This window comes from Rattus rattus, chromosome 16 (genome assembly GCF_011064425.1).
Source record: "Rattus rattus isolate New Zealand chromosome 16, Rrattus_CSIRO_v1, whole genome shotgun sequence".
Lineage (NCBI taxonomy): Eukaryota > Metazoa > Chordata > Mammalia > Rodentia > Muridae > Rattus > Rattus rattus.
In genome coordinates, this window is record NC_046169.1 from 16,417,920 (window position 1) to 16,430,108 (window position 12,189).

Genomic DNA, 12,189 nt, shown 5'->3' on the forward strand with positions numbered 1-12,189 from the left:
TCTACAGACGGTGTCCCAGGACAGGCAGGGCTACACAGAGACACCAACCCTGTCTGAAAAAACAAACAAACAACATACAGTAGGCGCAGGCAAGATGGCTCATCAGGTAAAGGTGCCTGCTGCCAAGCCTAAAAGCCTCAATTCACATTGTAAAAGGAGAGAGCCGACTCCTGTGCGATGTCCTCTTACCTCCGCAAACGCACTGTGTACACACACAAACACAAAACACTAATAAACAAAAGGAAGTAAGTTAGGGGCTGGAGAAATCACTTAGCTAAGTGCTCAGCACACTAGCAGGAGGTCCTGAGCCTGAGTCCCAGCACCCACGTAAGTAACCAGGCACAATGGTGTGCACCCGGGACCCCAGCACTGGGCAGGCCGAGGTAACAGCATCCCTGAGACTTGTTAGCCAGCTAGTCTAGCCCAGCGAGCTTCAGGGTCAGGAGAGACCCTGCATCCAAACAAGGTTTACTGATGGCAGGACTGAAGGGCTAACGGCACTTGGCCCTAAGTCTGATGGTCTGAGTTCAATCTCTAGGACCTACATGGTGGAGAGAGAATAGACTCTGACAAGTTGTCTGACCTCCACACACGCACCATGCGACACGTGCCATAGCATCACAAACACAATGTGCACCAAAAATAAAAATACAGGCTTTATGTCAGGTGGTAGTGGCATATGCCTTTAATCCCAGTGCTTGGGAGGCAGAGGCAGGGGGATTGCTGTGAGTTCGAAGCCAGTATGGTCAGCAGAAAGAGTTCTAGACAGCCAGAGAAACCCGTCTCAAAAACATAAATAAATAAATTAAATAAATAAATAAGCAAATATGTTTTAAAAGTAAACAATAGAGCAATTGAAGAATATACCCATTGTTGACTTCTAGACACCATATTTACATACGTGTAAATATGTATGTAAATCTTTAAATCTCACACCCCCCTCCCCCCAAAAAAAAAACAATTCCAACTAGAAGCTGAATCTGTGCCACTTGTAATCACAATACTTGGGGGGTGGAGACAAGATGATCAAGAGTCCGAGGCCAGCCTGGGCTACATAGAAGTTGGAGGCCAAACTTGAGCTGCGTAAGACTGAGTCTTATGTGTTAAGAAGTTAGAGGAATGTAAGTTGGATCTTGCTTCTCCATTGCTCAAAATACTGAGAACAGGTCCACTGAGATGGCTCGCTGCCAGGCCTGATGGCCTGGGTTCTATCACCAGGACTCACACAGTGGAAGGAGAGAACCCACTCCTGCAAGGTGTCCGCAATTCCCACAAATGCACTGGACACACAGAATTAAATAGGGCTGACGAGATGGCTCAGCGGTTAAGACTCCTGGCTGCTCTTCCAGAGGATCAGGGTTCATTCCCAGCACCCACATGGCAGCTCATAACCTTCTGTAAACGCCAGTTCCTCGGAATCCAACGCCCTCACACACACACACATGCAGGCAAAATACCAGTAAAATTAAATCATTAAAGGATGAGTGAACAGATGTAACTATAACAATTCTGAGATGGTTCTCAAAATACAATCCAGGTCCACTGTGGGTCTTTGCTCTTGCTACTCCAGCCTCCTCCATCCCCATCACTTACTGTTCTATCTGGCACCTAACTGGTCCCCAGTCATTACTCTTTCTCCTTCGTTGTTGTCGTCATCATCGCCTTTCTTCTTTTCTTCTTCTTTTTCCTCCTCCTCCTCCTCCTCCTCCTCCTCCTCCTCCTCTTCCTCCTCTTCCTCTCTCTCCTCCTCTTCTCCTCCTCCTTCTTCTCCGTCCTTCTTCTCCTCCTCTTCTTCTTCCTCTTCTTTCTTCTTCTTTTTCTTCTTCTCCTCCTCTTCTTTTTCTCCTTCTCCTCCTCCTCCTTCCTCTCCTTCTCCTTCCCCTTCCTCTCCTCCTCCTTTTTCTTCTTCTTCAAGTTTCTCTTTCTTCTCCTCTTCTTCCTCTTTCTCTTCTTCTTCTTCTCTTTTTCTTCCTCTTCTTCATCTTTTTTTTTTTTTTTCTTGTTTTAAACAGGGCCTCACTATCTTGCCCAGCATGGCTTTCAACTTACTATGTGGCCCAGGCCCAGGCTGGCCTTGAACTTGCAATCCTTAGTATTCAGATGGCAAGTGAGTGCCACTACACCAGTTCTCTTTGTGCATTTTTCTTCTTCTCCTTCTTCTTCCTTTTTCTTCTTCTCACTCCCTCCTCTGTCTATGTGTGTGTGTGTGTGTGTGTGTGTGTGTGTGTGTGTGTGTGTGTGTGTGCATATGTGTTTAGACGCCCTTGGGTGTTATCGTCAAAATCACCATCCATCTTTTTTTAATATTGTAATTTTTAAGAGGTGTGTGTGTGTGTGTGTGTGTGTGTGTGTGTGTGTGTGTGTGTGTGTGTGCTGCCTTCAGACACACCAGATGAGGGAATGAGATACCGCTACAGATGTGGTTGCTGGGAATTGAACTCAGGACCTCTAAGAGCTATCAATGCTCTTAACTTCTTAGCCATCTCTCCAGTCCCAGATTATCTTTCAAGTACTGAAGATACAAAAGAAAACAAACATCCCTGGTTTTGAGAGGAGAGATTAAGAAAATATAATGTCAAGTGTCAAGAAACGTGCTATAAAGAAAGCAAAGTGGGGGGGTGATGGCTCATGGGCTGAGAGGTAGCTTGGTGGTTAAGAGCACTTGTCTGTTCTTCCAGAGATTCTGAATTCGTTTTCTAGCAACCACATGGTGGTTCACAACCATCCATACTAGGATCTGATGCCCTCTTCTGGCATGCCATTAGAGCGCTTTATATACATATAAATAAATAAATAAATCTAAGAGAGAGAGGGAGAAGGAGAGGGGAGAGGGATAGGGGGGAGGGGAGAGTGGGAGGATAGGGGAGGGGGAGAGGGAGGGATAGGGGGAGGGGAGAGGGAGGGATAGGGGAGGGGATGGGGGAGGGAGAGGAGGATAGGGGGAGGGGATGGGGAGGGGAGGGGAGGGGATGGGGAAGGGATAGGGGAGGGAGGGGAGGGGAGGGGGAGGAGAGGGAGGGAAGGGGGGGGAGGGGGGGGAGGAGGAGGGGAGGGGAGGGAGGAAGGGGAGGGAGGGGAGAGGAACAGGGAGGGGGAGGGAGGGAGAGGGACAGGGAGGGAGAGGGAGAGGGAGAGGGTGCGGGAGGGAGGGAGAGAGAGAGGCAGAGGCAGGTGGATCTCTGAGTTCCAGGTCAGCCTGGTCTACAGCCAGGGCCAGTCTTGAAAAATAAACAAAATAAATTAACAAAATCAAGCAAAAGCATGATAAATCAGCTTTCAGGAAAGTCTTTGCCATAAAACCAACTCATTTAATTTTTTTTACATTTATTGTTTGTTATTTTTGGTTTTCCGAAACAGGGTCTCTCTGTGTAGCACTGGCTGACCTGGAACTCTCTTTGTAGAGCAGATCCACCAGCCTCTGCCTCCAGAGTGCTTGAATTTGAGGTGTGTGCCACCATATCACACACATCCCCCCACCCCCATGCTTGTGGTTTTCGAGACAAGACTTCACTATGTAGCCTTGGCTGACCTAGAACTCCCTCTGTGTAACTGAACAGGTGAGTTTCAAACCTGTGGCAATCCACCTGCACCTGCCTTTAGTATTGAGACTACAGGACTGTGCCTAGCTACTTTTGGTTGTTTTCTTTTTCTCTTTGCGGTTTCTTTTTCTTTTTTCCTAATCATCATATTAATTACAGATAATTATGAGTTTTATAGAAATAAAATGATCTAATACAATTTTTATATAAAATGTGTATAAATGTATTTTGATCACATTCACCACCACCATTTCTCTTGTCCCCCCATTCCCTTTCCCTTCCCAACTGGTTCCCCAAGCTTTCTTAGTGGTTCTTGTTTCGGGTTTTGGATGAACCAGTAAGTTTTATTAAGGTTGCTTCCAGGAGCATAGGCAATTTAATAATGGTTATCCCAAGGAAGAAAATGTCTCTCCCTTCCCAGCAACTACTAAGTACCTATAGGGGTCGAGCCTTGTAAGCCTTGTAAGTCTTTAGTATCTCTTTAGTATCGAGTGTTTTCTCTACATGTATATGACCCACGTACTGGTAGAGGTCAAATGAGGGCGTTCGATTCCCTGAAACGAGTTATTGATGGTAATGAACCACTATGTCAATGCTGGAAGCAAACCTGGGTCTTTTCAGCCGCCAAGCTAACCCTTCAGTACCTCCCCTCTTCAAAAAAAAAAAAAGTGTAACCGAAGCCGATTATTCCTGCTTCATCCAATTCTACTTATTGATTACTGACTTAATCTTACGTTTCTCAGCCCCAAACAAGAAGGAAAGAAAAGCGAAATGAATAAAAAAAAAAAACCCTAGTAACAGATGAGCTCAAAATAAACATATAAACTAACAAACGAACGAACAAATTGCTAACTACTAATGCAGCCCCGCCTCTCCCACTTAATCTCAGAGAAGGAACCCAGGACACGTAAAATTCTTACCTAAAATCAAGCCAATCAGTGTTGCCGAGAGAGGTGCGTTTGGTCTTTGAAGAGTACCAATCAGCGAACATTGGGGCGGAAGAGAGAAAGCATTCACCGATGAGAGAGACCGTACGGCGGAAGTGGATAAAGGAACTCTTGAGAATATGGCGTCCTTATTCTGGGCACAAGTTCACTGGGGGAAAACCTTGACCGCAAGGTGATTATCATAGTACAAGCCGCCATTCACAGGAGAAACCCCTGGCAGGTCACAAGCCGATCTTAAGGAAAGGGGTCGGGGACAATTCGGTGACCTGGAGAAAAGGAACTCTCAAGAGAGCGGAGTGCGCCCGGAGACCGGAGCCGATAACCCGGAAAAGGCGTGGTCAGAAACAGGGCGGGTTTACAGCGGCCCATAGCAGAAGACCCGGATTGGGAAGCGACTAGGCGGGACAGAGTTTAGCCATGTGGGCGTGGCCACTGCGGTGCGGTTTGGGGGCGGGACCTATAGGAACCTGGGGCCCAGCTGGCAGGGGAAAGGTTTGGGAACCGGGGCCTGGGGCTGCAGGATCCACATCTAGCGGGGTTCCAAGGCAGCGGTGACATCAGGCCTCGTTCTGCTCATGATCTCACCCTGCCCTTTTTTCGTCCCTCGCGCCACTAGCCCTAAACTCTAAGACCCTCTTGTCCTCCTGAGCTCTGCCCTCGGATGTCCGACCGTCCAGAGCCTGCATGCGCCGTGGGGCGCCCCAGGACCAGGAGCTGGTGGGTCCGGGGGCCCCTGGGCGGGGGTCCCGGGGCTCCCCTCCTTCCTCGGGACCCGTTGTCCCGGTGTTGGTCTTTCCCCCGGATCTAGTATTCAGGGCGGACCAAAGAAGTGGACCCCGGCAGCTGCTGACCCTTTACAACCCCACGGGAACTGCACTTCGCTTCCGAGGTGAAGAGATGGGCGCTTAGAGCTAGGGCTCTGGGGGTTGGTAGCAGGATATAGGAAGATTGTGTGGGCTGGAGGGATTAGTCAAGTAAGAGGCAAGATGCCCAGCTTTGGGTCTGAAAAAAAATCATGGCCATCTCTGGGGTGGCTGACAGAAGTCCCGGGTGAAGCACTATGAGTAAAACTTGCCTAAGATCTCTTCGTGTATCTTTATCCGACAGTTCTGTGTACAGCACCTGCCAAATATACGGTATTCGATGCAGAAGGATATGTGAAGCCTCAGTCCTGCATTGACATGTGAGTGGGGAGGTTGGGGAAGCTGCCAGGCATCACGACTACCTGTTGCCTTTGGCCTGAGAATCTTTTCATCTGCTGACTGCAGTCACTCTGGCAAAAGTTTCTGGGGAGGAGATCTGGATGCACTTGGTTGGTTGCCTCTCACTTCCTTCCTCCCAATGGGTCAGTGTGATACGGCACGTGGCCCCCATCCCCAGCCACTATGATGTCCAGGACCGATTCCGCATTGAGCTATCTGAGGAGGGGGCCGAGGGACGAGTGGTTGGAAGAAAAGACGTCACCTCTGTTCTTCGGGCCCCAGCGTACCCCCTGGAGCTTCAGGGACATTCTGAGCCAACCCCCAACCCAGGGCCTCCTGCGTGGACAGGACCAACTCCAGCCAGACATCTTCAGGAGAGTGAGTTGAACAGATTCTTTGTGTGTCTTTGTGGTGTTGTATATGTGTATTATATGAGTATATATGCATATGAGTATATATGCATGTGAGTTCATGTTTGTAGAGGCTAGAGGCTGATTTCCCTCAGTCTTTCCTCACCATTATCTTTTGAGACAGGCTCTCTCACTGAACCTAATATACATTTTTTTTGGCTAGGCTGGATGCCCGGCGCAAAGTCCACCTGTCTTCACCACCCAAAGACAGGGATTATAGGCACACGCTTCCATGCCAGGTTTTAAGTATGTTCTGGAGATCTGAACTCAGGTCTCCATGCATGCATGGTCAGCCCTTCACTGAGTCATCTCTCCAAAGGTCTTGTTTTTCTGCAGGGCTAAGCGTTGGTCTTTTACCTAAGGCCTACCAAGCAAGCACTGTACCGCCAAGCAAGAACCCCAGTCCTGCAGTAGTGGGGACCCCTGAATTCTGTAGGGAGAGAAGAAGCAGTAGGATTACTGTAGAAACAAATTGTGTGTGTGTGTGTGTGTGTGTGTGTGTTGTGTCTGTGTCTGTGTTTGTGTCTGTGTGTGTCTATCTGTGTGTGTGTGTTTGTGTGTCTGTTTGTGTGTGTCTGTGTGTGTAGATGATCCTGGTTGAGGTTTTCTGTCAGGTGAGAGGAAGAAGACTTTGCAGATGTCCTGCTTTCTAGCTTCTAATCAGAGGGACAAGCTCTTCTCCAGCTCCAACTACAGTGGCTCTTATCAGGTGCCAGCTACGTTCAGTTCAATAAAAAAGCTGGACTGAGCAGTCAGCTCTTGTGAGCTGGGTGGGAGAGATACAGAGGTCCCTGCCTGTCAGCCCAGGACACTGAGAACACAGTATGGAAGGCGGGAAGGAGTGGGGACCAGAGGACAGGGTTTCTTGTGGCTTCAGGACAGAGGTGCCAAGGAGAAGAGGACACAATAGAGTGTAAACACAAAGACACAATGGCACGGACCTGGGTACTACCATGTGGGGGGTTACAAGCAAGGAAGGAGGATTGCAGGTTGGAAGCCAGCCTGGGCTACATAGCAACACTTAGAAAAACAGCCTGGTAAGAGTGTTGAGATAGCCCAGTTGGTAAAGTATTCGCTACATAAGAACACAGACCCAAGTTCAATCCCTCCGGCCCTCATGACATAGCAGCAATGTGTTTGTAATCCCAGCTCTAAGAATGCAGAGACGGGCAGATCCTTGGTGTTGGCTAACCAGTCAGCCATTCTAACAGAGGAGACAAGCCACTGAGAGACCCTGTTCCTCGAACACAAGTTAGCTGGCACCCAAGGTGGATTTCTGGCCTCTGTACATAGCACACACTTGTACATGTACTCCCCACCCCACTCATCCACTCAAAAAAGATAACCAAAGCCGGATATGGCGTTGCACATCTGTAATCCCAGCCCTGGGGGCGGGGGTGGGGGAGGCAGGAGGGTCAGACGTTCGAGACCCATTCTTGGATACGTAATGAGTTTGCGGCCATCCTAGACTGCATGCATGTGAATCTTCCCGAGAGACCTTGGGGTGCTCATCTCCCTCTTTTGCAGACGCCCCCAGCAGCTGGCCACCAGCTCCTTCCTGCTCTTCTTGCTGGCAGGCATCATCTCCGTGGCCTTCCCTACTGCCGCTGCAGGATTTAACTTGGCAGCCAGCTGCCCCACGTCCTGCATGTGTCCCTGGGACAGAAGCTGGTCATGCCTATGTCTTAGGTGAGCCCAGTAGAGGGGCCCGGGGCCCACTTCCGGAGAAAGGACAGGAAGAGGAAGGCTCCAACATGGAATCTCTTTCTTTTTTCCACCTTCAGGTCTCCTCACCATGGTGTTCCTCCGACCTGAGCTCTTTCGCACGAACCCACCCTCCCTTCGCAGGCAGGGACCTAAGGCAGCCACTGTGATGTTTGCACCTTTGCTCCTTTTCTCCCTTCCACCCTTCCACTGATTGTCATCCTCCCCACAACAAACACCCAGGGATTTGTACTCATTTTCCAAGTTGAATAAAATACATTTTAAAAATCAAAGCGAGAAATGTAGGATGCTTATCCCACGGTTCTTTCTACTGTGTGTGTGTGTGTGTGTGTGTGTGTGTGTGTGTGTGTGTGTAAGGTGCACCCATTTACACATAAGAGTGCACACCAGAGGTCAGACAGCGTTCAGAGTTGCTTCTCTCCTTCTCTCTTGTGGATTCCAGGTACTGAGCTCAGGTTATCAGACTTGGTGACCAGTGTGAGCCCCAGCATCTTAGTTTTTGAGGCCAGAGCCCTCAGTGATTGGTTAGGATCACGTGACCCAGGTATCTGCTTGTCACCACCTCTCAGGCACCGAGGCTTCACATCCAGGCAGCTGCACTGTTGCATGGACTTGACGGATTTCAGGATCAGCGGGGAGATGGGTTGCTGGGCATCCAGAGGAGGAAGATACTGATTGGGTGAATTGGGATGGACAGCCCACCCTGTATGTTAGCTGCATCATTTCATGGGAAAGAATGGAAGGGAGGGCGGGAACTGAGCGCCCCCACTTGTTACTCCCTCCTGACTACAGACGTCATGTGACCAACTGGCAGGAAAGCTGCTGCTGCTGCTTTGACGCCCATGATGGACGGCACCTTGAACTGTGAGCTAGAAGGAACCTATTTCCCCTCTGGTTGCTTTTGGTTGGGTATTTTTGGTTGTCATAGCAACAGGAAAGAAACTAAGCATGGACTGGGGACCTGAACTCATCCTCACACGTGCAGGGCAGTCGAAGGGTGACTGAACCATCTCCCTGGCCTCTTTACCTTTTAAAATCATTTTTTATTTCTTTAAAAAGGATTTCTTTTGATGTGTGTGAGTGTTTTGCTTGCACGTATGTATGCGTTCTACATACATGCCTGGTGTCTTGCAGAGGTCAGAAGAGGGTATTGGATTCCCTGGAACCGGATTGCAGGTAGTTGAGAACTACCATATTGTTGCTGGGAACTAAACCTGGACGTCTGTAAGAGCAACTGGCGTTCTTAACTAACCACTGAGCTATCTCTCCAGCGCCACTGCCCCACCCCTATCCTGATTCCCAGACTGCCTCTTGTTCCTCCCACTCCCAACCCCAGGAATCCAGGGAAAGTTAAAGGTCAGCTTGGGCAAATGAGTTAGACCCTGTCTCAAGACAAAAAGCAAAAGGAGAGGTAGGCCCAGTGGGGTGGCACAGGCAGAGGCAGGTGGAGCTCAATTTGGGGCCAACCTGGTCTACGTGAGTTTCAGACCAGCCAAGGCTATGTAATGAGACCTCACCTCCAAGAATACAAAGACTAACTAAACAAAAAAGAAACCCGAAAAGGGTTAGGGATGTAACTCAACAGTAGAATAGTGGCCCAGTGCGGGTGAGTTCCTAGGTTCAGTCCCTGTTACTGAGGAAAAAAAGACCCCATGCAGACACACACCACCACTACCACCTCCACCATCACCACCACTACCACCTCCACCATCACTACCACTACCACCTCCACCATCACCACCACTACCACCACCACCTCACCACCTCCACCATCCACCATCACCACCTCCACCACCACCACCACCACCACCTCCACCTCCACCACCATCACCACCACCTCCACCACCTCCACCACCATCACCACCACCTCCACCACTACCACCATCACCACCTCCACCACCACCACCACCACCATTAGAACTAGGCCTGTGGCTCAGTAGTTGGGCAATTTTCGGTGTGCCTAAGACCTTGGGTTCTAATCAAAGCACCACAAAGGATTTTTAAAAAACATCACCTTTACTCGAACAACAGAAATCTGCCCCTCGGCCAATAGAGAACATCGAATCAAGTCTGCTGTAGTCGTAGTTGTCACTGTGACTGTATCTGAAATCAACTAAAACCCAAACACCTGGGCCTGTCTGTAAGGGTTTTCCTGATTGGATCAGCGGAGGCCAGAAGGCCCGTCCTAATCTGGGCCACACCGTCTGGTGAGGAGCCCACATGAAAGGACACGGGGGAAGGAAGCTTTTGCTCCTTGCCTGCTCACCCTCATGCTCTCTCTGACAAGTTCATGTATCCTGTTGCTGAGACCTTCCTTCCCTGGGCTAGAACCTGCTTCTGTGGCGTTCCAGTGTGGACTGAAGGCCCGCAGCTCTCTAGGAATCCTCAGCACCGAATGGGCTGCCGAGGCCTCCGGCCTGGGCCATCTGAAGAACCATCGGATCCTTGGTCATTCCTCCACGAGACAGTCATTGTTGGACTACCCAGACACAGCCTGTGGTCCACACTACCTGGCCCTCCCCACTTTTTTCACAGATGCTCCGTAGAGAACCCTGATCTACACACTGTGACAACCCAGTTTGAGGCAGACAGAGCCGCTGTGCAAGGCTGCACACATGCCATTCCCAGGGTACTTTGCTGACTTTGGGACACCCCCCTCCCTTTTTGACACAAGCCCCCTTCCACACTTACCCTTCTAGCTTAGGCTGGTCTTGAACTTCTCACCTTCCTGCCTTACTCCTTTAAGTAGGCTTTTGAAATGCCTATTTTGTTGTCGTCGTTTTTAACATTTATTTGTTTTGGGGGGGAGGGAGCTGGCACAAGCAGGCTGTGGCCTTCAAGTTGAGGTCAGAGGATGGTTTGTGGGACTCCACCCACTACTACCAATTCCAGAGATCAGACTCAGGTCATCAGGCCTGGTGGCAAGCACTTTATTCACTGAATCATCTTGACAGCTCCAGACCCATTTTGTCTGTTTATTCCGTTTTGTTTTGTGAGAGAATCTCATGTAGCCCAGGCTAGCCTCTACTTGTTATATAGCTGAGAGTAACCTGGAATCCCTAACCCTCCTGCTTCCAGCTCCTGAGTGCTGGGATTAGAAGCACGTGTCACCACATATCTTATTTATGTGGTGCTAGGGAAACATAAAATCCTGTTCACAGTGGGCGAGCAACAAGCAACTGGGCTGTGTACTCAGCCCTCTTCATTGTTTAAACAAAGTAATTATAAAAAACGTATGTGCATTGTGTTGGTCTGAGTACGCATGTGCATGTACCCTGTACAAGCAGACACTCACCCAAGCCAAAGGATGATGTTGGATCTCCTGGAACTGGAGTCACGGGCGGTTTGAGCTTCCTGATGTGGGTGCTGGGAACTGAACCCTGCTACCCTGAAAGAACAGTAAAGCTCTTTACCTGCCGAAGCCATCGCTCCAGCCCCAGGCTGGCTCTTCTTTATGACCTCAGCTTCCACGGTTCAGGAACCCCAAGGCCCCGTAGGGAGAGGGGCAATGGAAGGGCCTGACATGATCTCCTTCTAACTGTGCGGTAGAGGCTGAAACCGAAAGAAAACGGATCTTCAGAAGGTGTCATCTGTCTGTCTGCCCTCCTTCAGAGGCAGGGAAGGGGTTGAGGGGTAGCAGGGGGACACCGGTGGTTGATTTCCAACCAAGAATCAGCAAAATGACAGAACAGCTTCGGTCTGTTGCACTGATGAACGTTATCAGTTTCCCCAGCTTGGCCGTGGGGCTTTGGGACTTTCACACTACCCTGGCAACCTGTGCGTGTCTGCACTTGTGTGTGGAGGTGTGCAGATTCAGTGTGTGTGTGTGTATGTGTATGTGTGTATGTGTGTGTGTGTGCACTTGTGTGTGTGTGTAGTGTGTGTGTGTGTATGTGTATGTGTGTATGTGTGTGTGTGTGCATGTGTGTGTGGAGTGTGTGCACTGTGTGTGTGTGTGTGTGTGTGTCTACACTTGTGTGTGGAGGTGCAGATCCAGTGTGTATGTGTGTGGTGTGGTGTGTATGTGTGTGTGTCTGTGTGTGTGTGTGTGTGTGTGTGTGTGTGTGTGCGTGTGTATGTGTGTGTGTCTGCACTTGTGTGCGGAGGTGCAGATCCAGTGTGTGTGTGTGTGTGTGTGTGTGTGTGTGTGTGTGTGTGTGTGTGTGTGTGTCTGCACTTGTGTGTGGAGGTGCGAATTCAGTGTGTGTGTGTGTGTGTGTGTGTGTGTGTCTACACTTGTGTGTGGAGGTGTGGATCCAGTGTGTGTGTGTGTGTGTGTGTGTGTTTGTGTGTGTGTGTGTGTGTCTGCACTTGTTCGTGGAGGTGCAGATTCAGTGTGTGTGTGTGTGTGTGTGTGTGTGTGTGT

General features: G+C 49.7%; 1 protein-coding gene across 1 annotated transcript; it reads left to right on the forward strand.

Annotated features, from left to right (window-relative positions):
• Nucleotides 1–4,519: 4,519 nt before the first annotated feature.
• On the forward strand, nucleotides 4,520–8,107 carry Mospd3 (motile sperm domain containing 3). The gene is made up of 5 exons (XM_032887085.1): nucleotides 4,520–5,375; nucleotides 5,594–5,669; nucleotides 5,837–6,066; nucleotides 7,626–7,787; nucleotides 7,883–8,107. The coding sequence occupies exons 1-5, from the start codon at nucleotides 5,171–5,173 to the stop codon at nucleotides 8,014–8,016; spliced, it is 807 nt and encodes a 268-aa protein (XP_032742976.1). The 5' UTR covers nucleotides 4,520–5,170; the 3' UTR covers nucleotides 8,017–8,107.
• Nucleotides 8,108–12,189: the final 4,082 nt, after the last annotated feature.

What these genes read in the sequence shown, in the direction of transcription:
- Mospd3 (XM_032887085.1), top strand. Translation starts at nt 5,171, where the DNA reads ATGCGCCGTGGGGCGCCCCAGGACCAGGAGCTGGTGGGTCCGGGGGCC. An exon ending in AACTGCACTTCGCTTCCGAG is followed by an intron (nt 5,376 to 5,593) that starts GTGAAGAGATGG and finishes TTTATCCGACAG; the next exon opens with TTCTGTGTACAGCACCTGCC. An exon ending in CCTCAGTCCTGCATTGACAT is followed by an intron (nt 5,670 to 5,836) that starts GTGAGTGGGGAG and finishes CCAATGGGTCAG; the next exon opens with TGTGATACGGCACGTGGCCC.